The 25,438-nt window shown below is 38.3% G+C and overlaps 1 protein-coding gene across 1 annotated transcript in view; it reads right to left on the minus strand.

Moving 5' to 3' along the window:
- Positions 1-25,438, minus strand: part of LOC126263123 (39S ribosomal protein S18a, mitochondrial) — a 76,547-nt gene that overhangs the window by 15,355 nt on the left and 35,754 nt on the right. Inside the window, exon 3 of the mRNA XM_049960142.1 lies at positions 1,020-1,143. Coding sequence (XP_049816099.1) covers positions 1,020-1,143 — 124 coding nt within the window. The remainder of the gene's footprint in view (positions 1-1,019; positions 1,144-25,438) is intronic.

Here is a 25,438-nt window from a genome sequence, read left to right on the forward strand (position 1 = left end):
ATATTCTCCAAAAAATCAGCAGGTTTGTTATGAAGGAATCTATCTGTTCTAATACAGACTAAATACTCTAAATACTGAATAAACTGTACTGATCCTCATTTCCTAGCCTGCCCTTGTCACAGGACACAGCTGTGGAAGAAAATGCTTTGAATTTGTAGGATTCAACACTAAATTTTCTTTTTCCAGTTACTGAGGTAGCAGTTCTACATGGCCATCATCTGGAACAAGTAATTATCTTCATTTGCAAGGTATGACACTATCTACACAGATGTCAATCAGTTACAGTAATGTCAAACTGGCTCAACTGTCGCTGTTCAGAGTCCTGATGCCCCAAAAGGGAAGGTGTCTGCTCTTTTGATCATAGAGATCGGCAACTACTCAGGAATTGACCATGTGAGCCACACGTTGTTAGGGGCTATAGGTGAGTGTGTTCAAAATGATCTCACCCCATCAGATTGACTACACCATTGGTTCTTTGGCAGGAGTAGTAGAGTACATGGGAAGGAAGCATAGGGATCCATTCGTGTCAAAATCTATGAAGCAGCCAAGTCAGCATCAACACTTCACATGACACTCAGTCTGAAAAGAAAGAGAAGGAGAGAGAGAGAGAGAGAGAGAGAGAGAGAGAGAGAGAGAGAGAGAGAGAGAGAGAGAGAGAGAGAGGGGGGGGGGGCAGCACAGGGAAGGGAGGGAAAACTGTTGCAATGGCTCAGGGCCCCACACTTGCTGCGCACACCCCAAGGGTCTTTGGCCCTTGTGGGAACATCCCTTTATAAGAAAATTACAGAACACAATGGAGACTGAGGATTATAACTATTACTATGTACAGCTTTTTCACTTTATACATTGCAGTGTCTCTGTACTAAGGATGTCTGCTTAGATGTAAGACAGGGTCTGAAGCACATAATTCACTAGGTGAAATAAATAAACAAATGAAACTAAATTAAACCACAGAACTAATATGATATAGATTTTATTTTGTACCAGTGGACATTTAACTATACGCAAAGTTACTTTACCTGCTTTTTGAGCCATTGCAACCAAAATGCTGACTTTCCGCTGTTGCTTTTTACAAAGGCCTGTAATCCTCCTTGGCAGCATGCAGCCATCAGATCTTAGAAACTGATTCAGAATCAGTACATCCTACATTTGATGAAATAAAAGATTAGCATCAAAAGCATTTTAAAAAACATATCATCATCATCATGGCGACTACTACACTGGTCCGTATCTTTACTTTCATTATTAAAATAATGTCTTAAGACAGAAAGTACAGCATCATGAATTATTCTGTGTAGTACTATATCATACCAAACTACACAAACTCCACCAACAATTGTATTAGCTCACATCAAAATAAAATATACAAAAATAGAAATGATAAAATTATTTGCATCAACCATCTAGTTTCTACAGTAATATCTTCAGTTACAATGAATTACTTATTCACACACTGCAAACAAAAAATGAAAGTGTGTCAGAGAACATCAATTTTTGCATTTATAAACTACTTTTCCTGAGCACGATTTATAACAGACAGAATAAATTCCAAAATCTGAAGTAGTGAGTTTAATTAATGTCAAGAACTGCAACTTAAATCAGCAAACAGATTTGTCAGTAACAAGTTTCAGCACTGCTTTGATCCTTGTCTACGCATTATATTTTCCCGAATGGATGTTTTAAAAGCAACATCATCCAGGAGCATGGATGACATTCTTACTGCAACTAAAATTTCCACAATGAGCTACTGGGGTTTCCACAAAATTGCATCTCTCCTGTATTCAAACAGTATGCATGGTACTTTAACTCACAAATTCAATTATGGCTGCACCAAACACATTACTTGTTCCGTACACCTCATTGAAGTTTTATATTAGTGAAGCAGATTTTTTCTCAACACTAGTTGGTTATCACAGTCAGAGCAGCAATTATGGCACACTTTTGTATAATAATTGTGACCCCTGTGCAATTTTCAGGGGAAGATAACTTGAGCTAATCAAATAAATTTCAAAATTGGATCAATATGTTTTCTTCCAGAATGAGACAAAAATCATCTGGAGTATATCACAATTTGAACAATTTTACAATGGTACTGAGGGCACCGATGCTCTAGAGCAATGCTTCACCCAGATAGCACCTCATCTCCTCAGGATTTTGTTTATTTGGGATAAAGCCAAGGTGACAAGAATAAGTGCACAGACTATATGTTGATGCAGGTATGGAGTGGACTATATGTGAGGATGAGAGCCCTCAACATCCTTTAACTACATATGTCCTTTGCCCCCTCCCCCTTTCCTTTCAGTCCCAAACAGGATCCTTTGACATTATTATACTTTTGTTTTTACTTCAGTAACACCCTTCCCATTCACAGAATTATTTTTCTCAAGTGCAAGTAACTTTTTTTCCACTTTCAGGGAAACAAAGTTGCTCTTATGAATGTGTTTCTAAGCAACATTTTGAGCCCAGTAGAGGTATCTTTGAAAAAGGGGTTGGGTTGCAAAAGGTGGAGTAATTTTATTTTCAAGCATGTTTTATGTATTACCACTCTCGTGAAAAATTCAATTTTTAGACGTTCTACTGCCCACGTGTTATTTACCATCTTGAAAAAAATTGCCAAGAAATGGCACTTTTTCCGTTTTACCTTAGCCACTCACTTCCAGTGCATTTTAGACAAAATATAATTTTAAAGAGTGGAAATTTACTGCAAGTTTCATACACAACATGTTGGAAAATTCTGAACAGCTACTGAAAAAGTCAAGAAATCACAAACAATTAGATAAGTAGAAGTTTTGCATTAGTAACTTTTTTTTTAAAATGCAGTTTTGTGCACACTGCAGAACAACCAATGTTGTACAGGATTTAATTTTCTTGAAGAGTAAAACAAAATATTTGTAATTACTCGCTATTCACACTGAGAAATGTTTAATTAATAGTGAAAGTGGACTCTAAACTGAAAATACCACCTTCAGCCAAAAATAGTATTACTGAAAGTAGTATCATCTTTAGGCTCTAATTTATGCAATTTATTCATGTACTTCATTAGATTCATCTGATTTCTGGGAAAAAAATTTCAACACTTTTATATTTACTTATATTTCAACAAAATACAGTTTAAAAATACATCTTATTTCATTTCAATTGTTGACCCACTGTTGACAATTTCTTCCTCTTCCCTCACTCTCCCCCCTCTCCAGCATTCTCACTTTCCACTGGACAGCACTTAGAGTTTTGTAGAGTTTCCATCCATTACTATTTAATTGCTTTGTGTTTATGCTGTATGGGAGTACATGCTTGTTTGTTCAAAATGTTGGATTCACATCGGGCTGCGTGCTTCACCTGTGCTGAAAGTGAGTGAAGCCGAAAAGTCGTTAGTGAAAGAGAGATCTGTAAATAGACTACTTGATTTGACTAAAAAGGTGTTAACTAACATTACATTCTGACTTTCTAAACAGCATGAACGAAGTCTATGTTCATTCTTTGTGCCAAATGAGATATAATAATGACAAGCTGATAGCAGTTTATCTCCGAAGAGAGGCTTTCCAGTCTGCACGTAGTCCGTCCCTCAGATCATTGAATGACCATGTTTTCAGTTTCAAAGATCACCGTTTCATCTGTGGAGGTGTACCTAAGGATTTTGATGAAACACAGAAACAATGCCCTTTGGCCACACACGATCATTGAATGACCATGTTTTCAGTTTCAACGATCACCGTTTCATCTGTGGAGGTGTTCCTAAGGATTTTGATGAAACACAGAAACAATGCCCTTTGGCCACACACGACAGTGGAAAACTGTTCATGGAAGAATAAATTCTGAATACTGTCAGTGCCACGAGGGGACCACTGGTCACGGGAAATACTTCAAGGCATTTCCACTCTATGTGAGGGAACTGACTTCGTAGCAGCTGATGCAGCATACCATTTACCACGCTTCAAAAAATTGTACAGTAGAGTACCTACTGGAATGAAAAGACGGCACCAACCAGCAGTAACATCAATGAAGAGAATTCTGAAGAGTACCAGCTTTCATTTTAAGACTTTGTTACCCAAACTGAAGCAGAATTTCATCCAGGCATTAGAACCATAAAAGCAAAAGTTAAAAATGGAGGTGATGGATTGTTCCCTGGTGTGCACAGCCAAACATAAGTTTTATGTTTCAAAAAGACTGATTACAAAATTATCACTGATAACTGTTACAGCAAAAGGAAAAGTAATTTGGAAGAAGATCATTTTCTAAATCTCAGGGTTGCAGCTGACAACTGTAGAAGACATTTGTTCTCAAGTTTATGACAACAGTACACATACACCTTCAATTGACTTATTTCAGAATGTGGAATCTGTAATACTACCTTCTTTATTTCATGAAAAGTGTGGTTCTGAAACAAAAGAATGGATGGATGGAGGAAGAAGTGTGTTGCATTGTCACACTCAGTGAGATCCTTGGTAGGACCATGAGTATTTTTGTCATCACTTCTACTGGAGTAGATTGTTTTTATGTAAATGATTTGGATCATTACTTCTTGTAAATATATCATCACCTCTGGAATTTTCTTCAAGTTACGATGAGATTTCTAAACTTGAGCTATCTGCTGTGCTTCACCCAAATGCATGCTCAAGAAGACCGCATTCTCTCAATTCACACTTGACATTGCTGACTTCAACATTAACATGTTGAAGGAACAAGGTACATTTCATGAATTTGGAGGAATTTTATCTGTTACTCCAAGCATCTCTGTGGTCCTAGTCCAATATATTCTATGTGCTACAAAAAGTTCATCTGAACAATTATTGGCACAAATTAATCCTGCTGAGATGGAAGTATTCAAAAAAAGAAAGAACTATGGATTGCAAACAGTAAATGAGTACATTGAAGAAAAAAATAGTTCAAATGGCTCTGAGCACTACGGGGCTTAACATCTGAGGTCATCAGTCCCCTAGAACTTAAAACTACTCAAACCTAACAAACCTAAGGGCATCACTCTCATCCATGCCCGAGGCAGAATTCAAACTTGCGACCATAGTGGCGGTCGCGTGGTTCCAGACTGAAGGGCCTATAACCGATCTGCCACACTGGTCGGCATTGAAGAAAAGCATTCACTATCTAGCAGAACTGTACTTTCAGCTTGTGATTTGATGTGGCTTTATGGGAAGTAGTCAGACTGTGTGTGTCACTGCCTGGATGGAATCGCTTCATGAATATGGTGACGGCTGACCAATGTTACGAAACTTCCAAAATTGTTTGTATACCATTCATAAATTCCCTACAACGTAATTATGATTCGGGCAGCTGAAAAATATACGGATCTTGAACAGAAAAGTTGTATGTTAACTTTTGACTAATCTTTGTATTTAAAAGCATGTTACAGTGTCTAGTGGTCAAGAACCAATACTGAATACTGTATGATGAATCATGCTATTTTTTTCTTTCTTCGTTCTTTTCTTTTTTACATGTAAGCTATATATACACACAAAGCCAAAGGTAAAGGTAAAGTAACGACTTGTTTTGTAGCAGAGATAGCGGGCGGACGTATGATTAGATCCGTCATACCAGTATTGTTTAAAAAAATGTGTATTTCAAGTGCACATTAAAAGTGTTAGAAAAAATTATTAGGAGAGTAAACTTTTATTGGTAAATTCACATTGACCACACCTGTCTGTTCATAATTTCGCCCGTGCCGAGAATCCTGCATCAGGAGGTTCGAAGCACACAAGAGGAATATGCACGAGCAAAGGAGGAGCAATCCTGCATTGGCACTGTTATAATCAGGACTATGCGCAATGGAATTAATGTGAAGCAGTAGGTAACTCAAAGTATGAATATTGAACTTAATGTATTGACATTGAAGGTTTGCTGATATTAGTACCAGTTAAAGTTCATCCAGGATATGTGTACAGGTTTATAAATTACCTTTCAATTTCTTTCAACTATTCTTTCGAATCAATTTTTTTTTTCAGTTATTCAAACAACAATTTTTAATCAGTTTCCATTTTATGCCCACCCACATAACTGCCACTGTTCAATAGCGACTGTGACAGGACTGCGCCAAGTGAAATACGAACAGACCTTTCAATTGTTGAGATAAAAGTTCATATTATTGTTACGAGAAACTAATGGAATTTTCGTTGTATTTGTTACATGCCTGTGAGATTTGGAATCGCAAAAATATTGAAGGAACTAATTAAAATTAAATTCTGCCTACAAACGAGACATGCCAGGAATGCCTATTTCAGCAGTAAAGATAGGAAGCCGCTACGCTGTATGCTTATGTGGCCGCACTTGGCGCCGTCTCTCTGGCAGCAGATAATCTCTTTTCCTTCCAATTGATATCCTTTACGGAAAGTGCATTTCTACAGGAACGACAAAAATTTGTGTAAAGTCATCATTAAATTGCAAGATAAGTCACCAAATTCTGTAAGACTGTGTCAAATAATAATCAGGTTCATTAGTGAATACACAGCTAAATCTATTTTAATTGGAAAGTACCGATAAAGACAATTTCATTTTTTGGGGGAAAAAAATAAAAAATAAAAATAAAAAGGAAATTTCAAGAAAATGTAACAATAGCTTAAGCGTACAGGACAACAGTTTACACACCAAAATCAAGCATTTAACAATTTCAAGAACAGCATTAGTCAACAGTTCAGTGAGGTGAGCAAAATATATACAATGAATTATTGGATGAACTATCCGGGAAGTTGACAGAGCTAGGAAAACAACTAAAACAAGAAATAATTACAGACATGTCCCGCAAATATAAAATATTCACAATCGAGTCAAAGGAAATGGCCATTGTTGACAATTCATTACAATATGCAACATGCCAAGGTGTCGGAAATCCAAGCTTGGCAACTGTTGAAGGTAATGTGCCAACTCTTTAACTGGCCGGGGGCAACCAAAACAACGAGGTTGGCGTCCTACTGGTAATATAACTAATCATGATGTCACTATTGACGTTTGACGAGACAATTTCTCAGTTTTCACCATGAAATATTTTTCAAATAGTGAAACTGAAGCACGTGACGGTGAAAATTCCTTTGATTATTTGCTCACCATGTCGCAAACGCAATAACAGGAAACAGTTCGTAAAAGCAATGCAAATACTAAGGAGAAACACAATTTGATACAACTCGTGCAACAAATAACACAACAGTTTACAAAACAACAGGAATTTCAGGAAAGTGTAACAATAGCTTAAGGGTATAGGACTACACACCAAAATCAGGCATTTAACAATTTCAAGAATAGCATTAGTTCAGTGAGGTGAGGTGAGCAAAATAGACACACTGAATTATCGGACGAGCTATCCGGGAAGTTGACAGAGCTAGGAAAACAACTAAAACAAGAAATAATTATCGACATGTTCCACAATATAAAAACATTAACGGAAAAAGTATCATCCATAGATGATAAACAGGAACAACTTGCTGTTACAAAACCTTAGTGAAGCATATTCTCAAATTCAAGAGATGCAACCCCAAGTGGATGTATCGGTGAAAATTGTGACGGATGCAGTTAGCGAGCCGCAAGACTTGTGCAAAAACTTACTTACAGAAGTACAAAGTTAAGTCTAAGAGTAGACCAGTTAAGTTTTAGAGTCAAAATTTGCCCGAAGACAGAGGGATAAGATATGTAAATGAAATAACTGAAAAAGCTGAAGCTGGGATGCTGGATAATGGCAGCACGCTTGCTGAAAAGGCAGTGTCAGAGTTCAAAATTTATGTAGATACTATAGAAGAAGCTCTAAAAGAGAAAGAAAGTCAACTTCTAGCTAAAACTACTGACATTCCAAAACAACACTTGACAGAAAATAAACCCATGCTTTTAGAGAAGTTAGATACTTTCACTGGTTACCCACAGTATGTGGCTAGCCATTCGAAGGAAAATAGCCAATGCTGCAGAATGCAACAACACTTGCCGGCAGCTGTACCTGTTGAGCAAGTGCAGTTGCCATGTGCTACGCGAGAAGCGAACACAAACACGGCCGTCACTGACGGCGCAGTGTGTTTGTCAACATTACTTGCAGACGAAGCATTGCTTAGGCATTGACAATTTCTGGTATTTATATCCGAAGGAAAAGAACACACCCCATGGTCTTTATCAGTGCATTTCGAAATGTTTTACCTTGTACCTGGACCTAAGCCCAGAAAATCAGATTTATCATTCCATACATACAAGGTGACATTCTGCTATGGGCCACGGCCATGGCAGAACGTTGCCACTACTATGAACAGTTTGAGGGAGCCTTTCTGTATAAATATTGGTCTGAGGCCCTACAAGAGAGGCTCAGACATGAAATATTCAAACCAGCTCCACTCAATAGCAAACATGGAAGCCTAAGGGGCTATTTTCAAAAGTATTTGAATAAAACCAGATACTGGAGGAAGCTGGTATCTCCAATAGACGTGCTGAAAATTTTAAAGAGCTGTCTTCCTGCCAACGTTAGGTAAAAACTCATTACCATTCCGGAACATGACATTGAATATTTTTTATCTGTACTGGACTCAATACAACTGATATACAAAGAGAGACCAGTACAACCCAAGCCTGTTAATATGCAGATAGTGCCACAGAGATTTACAGACCAACAAAGAAACAACAAATTCTTAGTATAACACAGATGGCAACCTTGCCCCACACAGACCTATGGGAACGGTAACGGTAATCACAACAGCAATGGATAAAGATGTAAATTCAAGGGTGGGAATAAAAGAAATGGACAAAAATTTAACAACTATAACAAGCAAGTAGCATATGGTCAGCCTGTACATTATGTACAGACACAAGCTACTGGCAATAATCAGCCAATCACTTGGCAAACACAAAACAATACCAGACAGCCGAATAATCCACAGACAGCGGAATACGGCCAGCAAAGTAACACACATATGCCGAATAACACGCAAAGGCAAAGAGAATTTCAGTCGAGAGCCTCATAGGGTACTAATTGGCGTAATCAAACACCAACAGTCCATATAGTTGAAGTTACACCTAACCCACAGATCGATGCCACCGTGATGCTGGAAAACAAACCAATCACGGTAGGCCCCCCATTCTGTGACCTGGGAGGAGAGTGGGGGCACGAGCTTGATTGACACTTGCTTTATCAGATACGATCAAGTAGTGTTGTGAAAAAAAAGATCTATATCAAAGTAAAGAGGATACACAGAAAAACAACAAGGGCAAGGTACAAGCTACTATCAAAGCCAAAATGTTTGACCTTGATGTACCCATTGTGCTTGACGGAGGTGCTACGACTAATTTGATGTCGCAGGGATTCTTTCAAGACCTGACGAAATGTGGGCATACACCCACACTGCTAGTGTAAAATTGCTAGGTACAAACTGCCACTGGTCAGAAATCAAAAGGAGTCAAAATACAAGCCTTAATTCCCATCCAATTAGGACAGTTTTCTGTACGATGCAATTTTTTGATAGCAGTGAAATTAATAGTTGATTGTTTAATTGGTATGGATACATTTAGGACATACCAGTACAAATTGATATAGGAAAGGGCCAATGTCATTTCACTGTAAATAACTATTTTTAACAGACCTAATTAGGGGATGTAAAACTGAAGTTACTAACGACTTTGAGGTTCAATTGGTAAATCCCATCATTACGTTTGTCAACACACACAATAAACAACAGTTTGCAGCAGAAGAGGTAAACATCAGCACAATAAACACAAAGGTACGTGAATCAAAGTGCTTGTCTCAAGAACAGCAAGAGGAACTTAGGGAACTGATACTTGCTTATATACATGTCTTTGAAGAAAGGCCAGGTATCATTAAGATTTTGTGCACAGAACGGAAGTGTATCGCCTTCATATGTGGGGGCAGGAACCTCGAATTTCAAGTATTACCGTTTGGATTGAATATGTTACTCCTTTCTTACAAGCTGTTAACAGCATTCCCCATACATCAACTGGGTTTACACCAAATGAGCTGATGTTCAATTGCAAACAAGTAGACGAGTGGGAAAAACTCTTTGCCCAAGATACCAATACCGGAATTATCACTGGAGGATAAAATATGACAAGCAGTAATCAACCTTGAAACCTGGGCTAAAAACAGGAAAGGAACTTATGACAAAGCTGAAACATACAACACAAGTTTAGATACGATGTGAGGTGTTACTTAGAACACGTCTCAAATCCACAAAAACTGGAAAACTGAACCGTAAGAGGCAATTACTATACACTGGCCCATACATAATTACTGAAATCCCCCACCCAGGAGCATACAACTTGGCACACATGAACTCGGGTAAAGACAAGGGCCTGTACCCACACAAAGACTTGAGAATGTTTACACACTGAAGAAGGGCTGTATACCCTCTAAGTTGTATATATGTATAATAATATAAGATCTAGGATGCAGGAAAGTCACATTCCAGAATTTATGCTGTTAGTTGATAAGAAAAATTTTTGTTTGTATTTTTTTCTTATATGTCAAATGTGTAAGCGATAAGGTAAGTTGTTTTAACAAGGAAGAATTTTACTTTTCTGTGTCTAGTGACGATGATACTCTAAATACAATGCTTCGCCTTGCGTGTAGCGCAGTTGTAAACAAATAAACGAACTTGTGAAACATACAGTAGTGTGGAAAGCAATACATAATTCGCCGCGACGTAAAGTGGTAGCAGAGCGTGGCAGCGCATGGGCACTTGGGAGCAAGCTAGTCAACAAACCGCAAGGGCCTGCTCATGCAGGCACACAGGCACAGCTGGAAGTGTTGGAGTGCCCAAAACAAACAAACCTGATGAGCTACAGCCTGCATTAGCATTTGTAAGGCCTATTCAATAAACAGAGACATAGAAAGTTAAGGGAGAGTCTATACTACAACTACGACTATGACTATCTACACAATACACACATACAAAGATAAGCTAAGGGATTATATACACAGGAAAGGGACACTAAACTATGACATATTTACTTAAGTTAAGCTACGCTACTATATACATTATATATATATGTATGTACAATATTTAAAAATTTAAGTATAGAAAGTGCACGCACTAATTATACTTGATGGAAAAGAGACGTCTTGCTGCAGGTAAAGAAGCAAGTACAGAATAAGTGGTGAACTGAATAAGAAGTCACACTAAGCCAGTAATAAACTTTATCTTTCAGATTTATAAGGTAAGTAGAGACGCACACATGACATTAAATAAATTTTGTGATAGCACGCTGAAGTGAATGAATAGAATACATGGTTGAATATATGAAAAAGTTATTAGTACCCATCGAGCCACTATACTCTTATCTATGAAGATTTAGTTTTAAGCTAGTATTAAATTTTTCTTCCAGGGAATGATTCATTGACACGTCCTAAAGTGAAGAAAGATAAATGCCTGTCGAGTGTTAGGTACCATATAAACATAAGGAAGGAATGCATTGCAAGTAAATATAGCTATAAGTTTACGATACATATGAATGTGATAGTGTGAAAGTATGTGAAGAAGGAAACAGTTGCAGTACCTCACATACAACGATGCTAATCTAAGGCTGAGCAATACCAAATAATCAGGGGTTGAAACCTAACTACTGTGAGCATCGACTACCGATGACAGCATCAAACTCCTGATTTACATTAAAATTTTTGTGCACTTTTGTTACTTATGTAAACACTGTTTTACACTCATTGTACATAACATATCATACTGATGACACAAATCTGTATACCCCAGCACACGAAATGGTTATTCTTTATACAATGAACATAACAAGTAAATATTGAGCTGCACTTTTTAACACTGAATAAGCATTTGATACGACTGGTATTATCAGATTTGAGTTGTGTTTATAAACAATAAACTATTTTGTTCTTGGGATCACAGTTAAGTCTATTAACAAGATCAACTGAGCACGTAAGTGCCTTTTCGTGGAATTTCTTCAATCCTGTAGTGTGTAGATCCTTCCTGGAGAATGCTAGAGAGGCAAGGCTATGTGTAGTTATCTGAGCGGGATGTAGAATCTATTGTAGTGACTATTGTTTACTTCTTTAATTCTTTGGAATTGTTAAATATGCGCCGACAAGAAGTCACTGTAAATTGAAATGAAATGTGTCACTTTATGCCATAAAGGAAAACAGAATCTATTATTGTAAGAATGTTATATGAAGAATGTGTAACCAAAGAAGAGTAAAATGTGTACTCACATAATGGGAATCTAACAATGTAACGAAAATGTAATGTACTAAAACAAAACGACAAGGAATGAAAATATACGTAAAAAGAGGAGAGAATAGGTTAAAGACTATAATGTATATAAGTGACAATAATGACATGTTAGCAAATGAATAGGATAAGTGTATTTTGTAATTGTATTTTATTATATTGTGTGTTTAGTATGTGTAAAAGACACTACAGAAACTTTATGTAATACAACTGTAATAGGATGCTCAAAAACATACGAAATCTGGCTGCAAACTGTTAAGAGTGTGTGTGTGTGTGTGTGTGTGTGTGTGTGTGTGTGTGTGATATAAGTGGGTGCGTGCGTGATAAACTAAAGATGGCAGTACTTCATGTAACCTGAATTTTCTATGCTCAACAACATTGTAAAAAATGCAAGAAACTTATCTCGTTGACAAACGTTGGATATACAGTTGGTGTCCCCAATGAATAAGTGAGAGCAACGAGGTGAAATGAATTCCTTGGGCCACTGATATGGAAACCATTTGTCACCGCATCGAAGATTCCACAAAGGATCACGCCGCTGAACATAAGCTTCACAAATTTGTGCAGTGAAACCTACCGTAAATGCACGACACGGACAGTAAACATGTCAGCGCAAGCATGTTTCGCACGTTAAACACTGTGCAGATGCTGACTGACAACAATGGGATTATGTGGTTGCAGAAAGCACTTTGTTAGGAGAGAAAACGTTTGTATGTATGTATGTATGTATGTATGTATGTATATGTTTGTTAAAAGAAGCTGACATGCCCATATAAATTGATAACCATACAAGATAACTCCAATGGCTGAAAAAGGCTAGGCCCATAGTGACCAGGGTTATCAACCTTCAAAAAGAGAAATAAGCCCAGACACTGTGCACCTCTGTATGACATCAATGCACAGTGGGGGGCAATTATGATGAATCTTCTTATTTTTCTTTCTTTGTTCTTTTCTTTTTTATATGTAAGCTATATATATATATATATATATATATATATATATATATATATATATATATATATATATAAAGCTAAAGGTAAAGTGATGAGTTGTTTTGCAGCAGAGATAATGTTTTGACACAAAAAAGAGAAGAGATACTTTCTTCAATTGCTTAATTTCTGTATCTTCACCTGTTTGTTTCTATAAGTGGCAACGGGCGGACATATGATTACATTCGTCATACCAGTATTGTTTAAAAGAATGTCTATTTCAAGGTTACATTAAAGCTGTTAGAAAAACTTATTAGGAAAGTAAAGTTTTATTCATAAATTCACATCAACCTCACCTATCTGTTCATCATTTCGCCTGTGCTGACAATCCTGCATCGGGAGGTTCAGAGCACACAAGAGGAATTTGCACAAGCAGAGGAGGAGCAATCCTGCATCTGCATTGTTATAATCAGGACTACACACAATGGAATTAACGTGAAGCAGCATGTAACTCAAAAGTATGAATACTGAACTTAAATGTATTGACATTGAAGGTCTGTTGCTATTAGTACCAGTTCAAGTTCATCCAGGATATGTGTAAAGGTTTATACATTAACTTCCAATTCCTTTCAGTATTGTTGCCAATCAATTTTTTTTTCAGTTATCCAAACAGCAATTATTAATCAGTTTTTATTATTTGCCCACTCACATACCTGCCACTATTAAACTGCTAATTTTCATCACTGAGGGTTTCACACAATAATGCCCTTTATGGGAGCAGCTGGTTACATTATGGCTTGTAGGTGGCTGAAGGAACTTCTGTAATATATTTATGCATCTAGCCATGCCTATGCTCAGGCTCTGAGGGGTCACATTTTAAGTCATCGGTCTTTATCCAGCTTAATATAAGATGCTATTCAAACTACCCCTGATGAATATGCTGGTTTGAATATGATGTACAATCATGAGAGATGTGTTGAAAATCTACACAACACAATCTACATTTCTGCAGTGTCAGTGCAAAGCTTAACAAAAGAGTGGAAAGACTGCAGAAAACTGGTAGCATAGCCACACTGGATTCAGTATTTCCAGATGGTGACATTGATAAAACACTTGTCGAAGCAGAGTGGGTGGGAAATTAGCAGCTTCATCTTGACATGCTTCAGAAAATGATTCAATATTTTCACACTAGTGGACATTTCCACTATGCCAAATGTGCTCACCTATATGTGCAAGATATGCTGACTCGTTATGATAAAATGGATGCATCAGAATTTCAATAATTCACAGGTGGTGGCTATTTCAGTCAGATGCACTGTCAAGTTTTTGTCTGGGATACAGTCGAATATGACAACTGAGCAAACCTTCTTGGAAACATTGAAGAGTTCTGGTGGGCTGACTCATGGATGTGGTATAAAGGACAGCATTCTCATTAGCTGGACTCTGGGGTTCGCTGCATTACAATATGTTTGTGATGAAATTGAGAATTTCTGCAGTTGTGTATTGGCCACTACGGAACAGTGTCTTGATATGAGATGTTCCCATATTGCCAGAGATACTAGTGATGTTAGTAAACTAATTTAGTGAATTTCCAGTTACAGTCCTTTTCCAACTATTAAATATTTAATGTCCATAAGTAATGGAATGGTCAGCAGTGAAGACATCAATTGCCACCTGCCCTGGAAGGTTGGTTCTACATGAATGAATAGAATTGTGAACAGTAATTTTGAGAACAAGCATTTTTCAATTAAAAATGCAGTGGTGTCTCGGGCAATAGTTGCCGTACATATAAAAACAAAGATGGAAAAATAGCTCCGGGCTGTTAGGTGGCCTTGCTTCCTACTTCAGACATAGTCAATGCCTCCACCATCCGGCTTTTGCAGGCATTTGCTGATTTCTCGTCACTGGTCCATACCCATGGCTCACAGTGCCCATGTAAACTGCCTGCGCCTGCTACCCATTGGAACTTTTGATGTTTCATCTCGTAACCACTCAATTTCAGCAGTTCTGGCAATATGAATACCATCTGAGCATTGAGAGACCATTTATTGTAACAAATCAATCTTAAATTAGCTGTATGTATACTCCTGTGGATGTGATTACATCACTGTGAAACTGGTTGTCTATGATCCTCTAATAAAAGAACTACTAACAGCTAGTGTAGCTGCCAAAAGTTTTTTTTAGAAGATTTTAATAATTTTTAAAAATTTTAAAATATTTTATCATACATCTAACACATGGATACCCAAACTGTAAAATCTCATGCCCTCCTACAGGATGATTGTGTCTAAGCACTCCAACGATGATCTTGAAAGATACTTAAAGTACGGACTTGCTCCGTTTTCATCTTCACTTTTTTCTAAGGAAGGCATTCAAAAAGGGACAAAGTCCACATTTTACTATTAATTCTTGCCCTTACCTAGACTCGTAGAAATTAGAAAGACCAAAGCTGATGAAGTACATGGTGGCTACCTCCTACACAGAGATCAGCGGAATCTTAGTGAATGTTTTTCTGCTGTTTTTAAAAGATTTGTGATCTACATTCAGTGACATCATGGTCAAAATACTGTGATAGTCTTTGTTGGTTACCCCACAGCTGAAAATAAAAGTAACAGTAAAAGCTCCAAAAGAGAACATCATTCCAGGGTACAATCTGGTGCAGAATTTCTTTTTGATGATACCATAGGAGATAGACTGTATTCCAAAACATCCTTCAAATATAAAGATATTGTGGAAAACATTCTATTTCTGTATGTGATAGAAAGTTGTGATACCACCTCTACTCTGTCTGGACATGGGCAAAGTAAATTTTGCACCACACTTGCGAGCGATGCTTTCCACAGCAAAAGTGTTTCTATTTTTAAAGATCTGGCCACAGAGAAAGAGAAGATCATGGAAGCAACTGAAAATTTCCTAATGGCATTTTAAGGCCATGTCTCTAACAGTTCTATAGATGAGTTGTGATAATTTTCGAAAGCTTTTCTAAAACTACCACAAACGCCAAATTTGATTTGGCTTGCCCATCTTCACCAAGGGATGCAGTTCAATATCACACATATAGAACTTACATGCAAGTTCGAATGTGGATGCCTTCAGCTCCGAAAGCCCATACTGATGATGTTTCATTGAATGGTTTGCACGCTGACACTTGCTGATGGCATAGCATTTAAATCTGCAGCAATTTGCAGAAGAGTTGCGCTTCTGTCACTCAGTCTTTGTTGGTTCTGTTCTTACAGGATCTTTATCCATCCACATGTCAGAGATCTGATGCTTTACCAGATTCCTGATATTCATGGTACACTTGTGAAATGGTCGTATGGGAAAATTCCCACTTCATTGCTACTTCGAGATGCTGTGTCCCACTGCTCATGCGCTGACAACACCACATCCAGACTCACTTAAATCTTGATAACCTGCTGTTGTAGCAACAGTAACCGATCTAACAACTGTGCCAGGCACTCGTTGTCTTATATAAGTATTGCTGACCTCAGTGCTGTATTTGGCTTGTTTATATATCTCTGTATTTGAATACGTGTGCCTATACCAGTTTCTTTGGCACTTCAGTGCAAAACACACAAAGCAAAACGCTACATGACTGGGAAACTGGATAATATGTGCTGCATATAACTAAACAAGGTAAGTTACATGAACTAAAGAGTGACCGCTCAACTGACAGTCAGGTCCCTATAAACTGACATCATTGTTTTCACTTTCAACAATTTATGACATAATCAAATAATGAGTGCAGGATGGATCCACAATATCTTGTAATAAGATACCGTCCACTTACTGTTTACCTTCAGATGTGATAACTTGAATTCATATAACATTGTATATTCAACATACATGGTAGACTTTTACGTGGCTTCATTAAAGATGATAAATCAGTGTCAACAAATTTTTGATTTACATGAACATACATGTGTTGTGAATCATTTATTTGGAAGTGTACTTGTTTACAGAGAAATTGGCTTTATTTTAGTGCTATCTACAACATTACATAAAATATTTCACTGAAAATTACACGAGATGGAAAAGTGTGAAGTGTTATAACTCATGATCGCCATATACTACGATAACTGAAATTAAATGCAGGAGTTAACTTTATGTTGAGAGAAAGATAGTCTACAATGAAATAGTACAGAAGGAACAATGAAAATTATTCTGATTCATACGTATGTTAAAAAGTTACATAATTTACAACATCAATCTCAATGTGAGTCACAGATATAATTACAAAAGTTTAACATTCTTTAATGTATGATTCTATGATTGCCATGGCAATGAAAATACATTGTTTCAAAATTACAATGAATTACTAATCCTCGTGACAATTTGTCCTTCAATACTGAATGACGAGTTTGTGCTCCATGTCCACATAAAAAATAACCTGCAACTCCAAAGTTACTTTGAACAGATGCATTTATACATGCATACAGTCAATAGACATTTAACAGAGAATTGGTGAAGTAATATAATGAATGTGTTCTTAGTAAATTAGGACAGAGCATAATCATCTATGTTGGCTTAATTCGGAGTTAAAACTGAGCTAAAAATCATTACAGTTGTCTTCGGTTAACGGCAGGCAAAATAAAATGTCATTACAGCTGTTGCCCGCAAGCAGGACATGGTAGAGTGTACAAAATTAGGAAAGGTAAAAGAAAAATAAAAAGAACATAAAAATTACTCAATATAATGAAATATGCTCAATATAATGAAGAAACACCAGCAGAGAATCAATGAAAAATACGTGTTAATACTAATACTGATAACTTATCAGAAGAAACAGAAAATAAATACAGACAGAAGATAAGGGATGATGAAGTAAAAGAACATTAAAGAGAAAGTAAGGGCTAGTAATATATTCAATACCCAGGAAAAGAATGAGTTGCAACAATTTTTAGTGTGGTAGAGGGCATTCTCAGTTTCCCAGCCACATCAATTCAAATAAAATCCTCGAGTTTTCGATGGCCATCTCTGCCATCATTGTCAGGAGTTCACTGACTGCTGGGGCTGCTACAGTTTCTTGCTTATACAAGCATGATGACATCATCAGCAGCCAATCAGATCGATCCAATGTGACACGCACACGTAAGCCGACCCGAGCAGCTAGCGGAGCTATTGCCTGTGGCAGCACCGGTGCCGCCAGGTGGCACCAGGGGCAGGTGCCATGTCTGAAACTGTCGCTCCTGTGTCGCGCATCTTTCTTTGCTTTCTTTCGATGTCCAATGCCTGTCCCCATGCCCTGCTGAGTGTGTATCCCTCGTCTGTTGAAATTATTGTTGTTTAAATGAATCTCGGCCGCTTCCTTTATAACATAGTCCCAATATGTAAACGCATGAGCCAACACTTTTGTATTTTCAAACTGTACTTTATGTCCATTTTTTCTAGGGAATGCTCTGCTATGGCCAACTTGTCAAGCTCCCTTTGTTTTATATGGTGCTTGTGCTCAGTACAACACTCGGCAACTGTGCGAATCGTTTGTCCAATATAGATGCTGCCACATTCACAGGGTACACCATACACACCGAACACTTGAAGAGCAATGTCATCTTTGACAGGGCGCAACATACCTCATATTTTGGGGGTGGGCCGAAACACTGGTCCTAGCCCATGTTTCTGCAGCAGACGTCCTAACTTACTGCTAGTTGCTCCACAGTATGGCAGGAATACAGTCCTGTTTGGCCTCTTCTACTGATTCACCAGGTGTCTTTCGTTGGTGGCCCTTAAAAAGCGTTTGCGATTTCTCTTTAGCTGTATCCATTTTCCCTGAAAACACGTTTTAAGTTCTGCAATTCAGACTGTAGATGGTCATCGACAGAGATAAACTTGGCTCTATGAACCAATGTGTTCAGGACAGCTTTCTTGTGTACAGGGTGGTGGAAACTATTTGCTTTCAAGTACCGATCAGTGTGTGTTGGTTTCCGGTACACTGAATGACCAAGCTGGCCTCCTGCTTTCCGCTCAACCAAAACATCCAAGAATGGTAGCATGCCGTGCATCTCCATCTTGACAGTAAATTTAATGTTGGGATGGATACTATTCATATGATCGACGAACTGCTGTAGTGTATCTTCACCATGAGGCCATATCAGGAAAGTGTCATCAACGTATCATAGAAAGCAAGATGGCCGTAATGTTGCAGTTTGCAGAGCCTGCACCTGAAAGTGCTCCATGAAGAAATTTGCGACTGCTGGAGACAGTGGTGATCCCATGGCTGTGCCGTCCGTCATCCCACAATATTCATCGCAGTACAAAAAGTACATTGTCGTTAGGACGTGACACAACAACTTAATGATTCCAGATGGAAAATGTTGGGCCAAAAGGTTGAGCGTATCCTGTATTGGCACCCTTGTAAAAAGTGACACAATGTCCAGGCTAACCATTAGGTCGTTTGGGCCTATCTTCATTCTCTTGAGTGTCTCAACAAATTTTTGTGATTTGACAACATGGTGTTCGCAATGCTAATAATCCTGCCAAATGTTTAGCAAGTCTGTATGTGGGCGAACTGATTGCACTAATGATGGGCCTCAGAGGAACACTTTCCTTGTGTATCTTTGGTAATCCATAAAGCCTGGGAGGTCTGGCGGCACGAGGCATTAATTTCTTCACCACTTCATCTGGTAAGCCAGAATCCTTCAATAACTTCCCTGTCTTTCTGACAATGGCCTGTGTGGGATCACGACTAAGCTTGTGGTACGCGGCGTCTTCTAATAAATGTACTACATTCAGGTGGTAGTCTGCAGAGTTCAGAACCACGGTCGCATTCCTTTTGTCGGCTGGCAAGACAACCAAGTCTTCATTCTCACATAATAACCATAAGCAATGTCGTACCTCCTGGCTAATATTACATTTTGGTGGCTTAGCTTTCACCAAGATATGGCTGGTAGTTAGCCTGACGTCCTCAGCTGCATCATGTGAAAGATTCCTAATGCACTGCTCTATTCCACTAATTATATCCAATATTGGCAGACATCGTGGAGCTGGAAAAAAGTTGAGGCCTTTACTCAGCGCTGATGTAGAGCCATCATCCAGTTCTTGATTGGAAAGATTAACAACCGTACTATGGACCTTATCAGATTTCACAACAGTTCTTCCGTGATCCAGTCGGTCGAACTTGGCACATTGCTTCGACACTGCCTTGGATAAACTTGCACGTTGTTGCGCTGCCGTGGCTCCCCGATGACACTCAAATAGGTTCCTGGCATTATGACCGAGCTCGTATCTTGTCTGACGACAGACAAGAGGCCAAGATTTGTTTAAACAATAATTTCAATAGAGACCAGGGATACACACTCAGCAGGACATGAGGACAGGCGTTGGACATTGGAAGAAAGCAAAGACAGATGCGCGATGCAGGAGCAGCAGTTTCAAACGTGCTGCCATGGGCAATAGCTCTGCTAGCTGCCCGGGTCGACTTATGCATGCACGCCACATTGGATCGATCTGACTGGCTGCTGCTGATGTCATCATGCCTATATAAGCAAGGAACCGTAGCAGCCCCAGCAGTCAGGAACTCCTGACAACGATAGCGCAGATGGCCATCGAAAGCTCGAGGATTTTATTCGAACTGACGCGGCTGGAAAACCGAGAACGTTTTATTCATGTATGCTATCGCGAAAGACTCCAAGGACACAAGAAAAAGGGGAGCTGAACACAAGTGAAGCAAACCATTGATTATAGTGTAAAAGAATTCTTTACTGGAGAAGTAAATAAAGTGATAAGAGATGGGGAATACATTGTAGGTCAAAAGTTTTCGATCACCTATCACAACTACAGATATGTGGTTAAAACAGGGATTTTGTATTAAATATTCTATCCCCCTGTTCTGCTGACGAAACAAATAGAAACCGTAAAGACTAAACACATATGTAGTTTAACTGACTTCTTGTTTGCACAGAGGGACACTGATGAGTATCCACAACACCAACATGCATGTATTTAAGTTGGTTCCATTCCAATAGACCCCATTCCTTCAGCTGTTTGTATAGCAATCAGTTCACATTAGTTTACAGTACCTTGTGAGCCTCTAGGTCTCCTTTTGTATACCTAATGGAAGCATGAGGTTTGAATAGAAAAACATGCTGCAACTGTAACTCTGCATCAGGAAGGCTATTTTAATATGAAAATAGGAACAAAAGTTGACATAGTTCAATCTACAGTAGCAGTTCAAGCAAACTGGTGCCAATGTAAGGATTTTGTGGTCTGGAAGACATCAACAGTACACAAGCAGCTCGTCTTCGTGAACAAGGTTTAAAGGGTTGCATAGTAGCCAAAAACCTTTATTACATAAAAAAATAACGTAACATATTGCAATTGGCACAGCAACATAAAATCTGGAGCACGCAGCAATGGTCCAAGGTCTTATTCATGTCCAAATCTAAGTCTAAAGTATCTGGAAGCCATTGCCAAAAGTTTGTTCATTGTCTTTGTGGAGAGCATATGAAGAGTCAGTGAGTGACACTAGCAGTGAAGAATAGTGGAGGACCAGTCATGGTGTCGGGACATTTTGCACGTGATGAAGTTGGTGATCTGGTAGTAATTACTGGAACATTAAAGAATAAAGTGTATCACAGATACTGATCAACAATGCAGTTCCATGTGCCAAGAGACGTATTGCTCATGGCTTTGCTCTACAGCAGGACAATGATCCCAAACATGCTTCTAAACTGTGCAGAGAGTATGTCAAAGGAAAAGAAATATGTGGGGAACTAAAGAATATGATTTGGCCAAGTTACCTGACAAATCCCACAGAACTATTATGGGATGAACTTGACAGGAGGTCAGAAAACAGAAGTCATCTAATAGTGAAGATGAATGGAATAATTTATAGGCATGTTGGACTGCAATATCTACAAAAATGCTACAAAGTCTTATCTCCAGAATGCCAGGAGTCCACGCAGCTGTTCTTAGGGCAAAGGGTGGATACTATAAAGAGTGTAAAATCTAAACCATATTCGTCTGCACTTAATGATAGAGAGAGAAAATTTTTATTTTGTTGGTCTATTTAGTTTGTATGATGTGTTTGTACATTGAAATAAAGCATATAGTTTTTACCATGGGTGACAAAACTTTTGACTGGTACTGTATGTTCAACCAATCGCACTACTGACAAATTAATAAAATATATTTATGAGGGATACGATTATTTTACACTTGGTTCAAGAATCATAAAAGAAGGTTGTATACCTGGAAGAATCCTGGAGATACTAAAAGGTATCAGATAGATTATATAATGGTGAGACAGAGATTTAGGAACCAGGTTTTAAATTGTAAGACATTTCCAGGGGCAGATGTGGATTCTGACCACAATCTATTGGTTATGAACTGCAGATTGAAACTGAAGAAACTGCAAAAAGGTGGGAATTTAAGGAGATGGGACCTGGATAAACTGAAAGTACCAGAGGTTGTAGAGAGTTTCAGGGAGAGCATAAGGGAACAATTGACAGGAATGGGGGAAAGAAATACAGTAGAAGAAGAATGGGTAGCTCTGAGGGATGAAGTAGTGAAGGCAGCAGACGATCAAGTAGGTAAAAAGACGAGGGCTAATAGAAATCCTTGGGTAACAGAAGAAATATTGAATTTAATTGATGAAAGGAGAAAATATAAAAATGCAGTAAATGAAGCAGGCAAAAAGGAATACAAACGTCTCAAAAATGATATCGATAGGAAGTGCAAAATGGCTAAGCAGGGATGGCTAGAGGACAAATGTAAGGATGTAGAGGCTTGTCTCACTAGGGGTAAGATAGATACTGCCTACAGGAAAATTAAAGATACCTTCGGAGAGAAGAGAACCACTTGTATGAATATCAAGAGCTCAGGTGGCAACCCAGTTCTAAGCAAAGAAGGGAAGGCAGAAAGGTGGAAGGAGTATATAGAGGGTTTATACAAGGGAAATGTACTTGAGGACAATATTATGGAAATGGAAGAGGATGTAGATGAAGACGAAATGGGAGATAAGATACTGCGTGAAGAGTTTGACAGAGCACTGAAAGACCTGAGTCGAAACAAGGCCCCGGGAGTAGACAACATTCCATTAAAACTACTGATGGCCTTGGGAGAGCCAGTCATGACAAAACTCTACCATCTGGTGAGCAAGATGTATGAGACAGGCGAAATACCCTCAGACTTCAAGAAGAATATAATAATTCCAATCCCAAAGAAAGCAGGTGTTGACAGATGTGAAAATTACCGAACTGTCAGTTTAATAAGTCACAGCTGCAAAATACTAACACTAATTCTTTACAGATGAATGGAAAAACTGGTAGAAGCGGACCTTGGGGAAGATCAGTTTGGATTCCGTAGAAATGTTGGAACACGTGAGGCAATACTAACCTTACGACTTATCTTAGAAGAAAGATTAAGAAAAGGCAAACCTACGTTTCTAGCATTTGTAAACTTAGAGAAAGCTTTTGACAACGTTAACTGGAATACTCTCTTCCAAATTCTGAAGGTGGCAGGGGTAAAATACAGGGAGCGAAAGGCTATTTACAATTTGTACAGAAACCAGATGGCAGTTATAAGAGTCGAGGGGCATGAAAGGGAAGCAGTGGTTGGGAAAGGAGTGAGACAGGGTTGTAGCCTTTCCCCGATGTTATTCAATCTGTATATTGAGCAAGCAGTAAAGGAAACAAAAGAAAAGTTCGGAGTAGGTATTAAAATTCATGGAGAAGAAATAAAAACTTTAAGGTTCACTGATGACATTGTAATTCTGTCAGAGACAGCAAAGGACTTGGAAGAGCAGTTGAACGGAATGGACAGTGTCTTGAAAGGAGGATATAAGATGAACATCAACAAAAGCAAAACGAGGCTAATGGAATGTAGTCGAATTAAGCTGGGTGATGCTGAGGGAATTAGATTAGGAAATGAGACACTTAAATTAGTAAAGGAGTTTTGCTATTTGGGGAGCAAAATAACTGATGATGGTCGAAGTAGAGAGGATATAAAATGTAGACTGGCAATGGCAAGGAAATCGTTTCTGAAGAAGAGAAATTTGTTAACATCGAGTATAGATTTAAGTGTCAGGAAGTCGTTTCTGAAAGTATTTGTATGGAGTGTAGCCATGTATGGAAGTGAAACATGGACAATAACCAGTTTGGACAAGAAGAGAATAGAAGCTTTTGAAATGTGGTGCTACAGAAGAATGCTGAAGATAAGGTGGGTAGATCACGTAACTAATGAGGAGGTATTGAATAGGATTGGGGAGAAGAGAAGTTTGTGGCACAACTTGACTAGAAGAAGGGATCGGTTGGTAGGACATGTTTTGAGGCATCAAGGAATCACAAATTTAGCATTGGAGGGCAGCGTGGAGGGTAAAAATCGTAGAGGGAGACCAAGAGATGAATACACTAAGCAGATTCAGAAGGATGTAGGTTGCAGTAAGTACTGGGAGATGAAGAAGCTTGCACAGGATAGAGTAGCATGGAGAGCTGCATCAAACCAGTCTCAGGACTGAAGACCACAACAACAACAACAACGATTATTTTAGGATAACGAAATGTCTGATACATATTAATAAATCCTACTATTATACACATATGGGTAACTTTGTTAAAGCTAATATTAGGCAATGCAATATGTCAGAAAGTGAAAGACATAGTTCTATTACGTAAATTTAAACTGTATCTAATAATGCCTAGAGGGTTATGGGACTTAACTGCCGCAGAATTTTATGGTTCCCTAAGAAGAGGAAGAGGGGCACCAATTTTTAGTTTTAGAATGCTGTCTAAGCACATCCAAATGTTCATTCTTTGGTCAACCACAGCTAAGAGTATTAATAGGTGCCTCAAAACTGATTACTTTCTAAATATCATATTCCATGGAGTCAGTTGTCAAATAATGACAATCAATTTAATAGGAGCATGTTTAAGAACTTTATGGATGAATTTCATACTAAACATGTCAAGATATAATAGTACGGTCTCCAGAGTAACACTGCCGAAAGGGTAATGAAGGAACAGGGCAGGATTTGGGGACCTAACACTAACAGAAATCCTCTGAAGAAAATTAATTGCTGCACTGTTATTGTCTACATTGAAGTGGCCTCCAGGTCAACCCACGAACAATAAAACACTGAATAAACTTGTCAAACAAAAATTAATAGTGAGTGCTGCACACAGACAGAAATATAATGCAGCTGCTCAGGCAGTGTACCCCTTAATTGTTTCAATGTTAAGTTGTAAGATCCATTACCACTGGGGAAGCCGAGAATAGAATTTTATGCCTTTTATGGGTAATCTGTGCCTGTCTGCAACTCAACGTATCGTCTTTATGGTGCATAGAAATCTGTCCTTTTCCTTATATTGTTGATATTCCTATCTGGAGTTTCCG

The sequence above is a fragment of the Schistocerca nitens genome, chromosome 1 (genome assembly GCF_023898315.1).
Source record: "Schistocerca nitens isolate TAMUIC-IGC-003100 chromosome 1, iqSchNite1.1, whole genome shotgun sequence".
Taxonomy (NCBI): Eukaryota; Metazoa; Arthropoda; class Insecta; order Orthoptera; family Acrididae; genus Schistocerca; species Schistocerca nitens.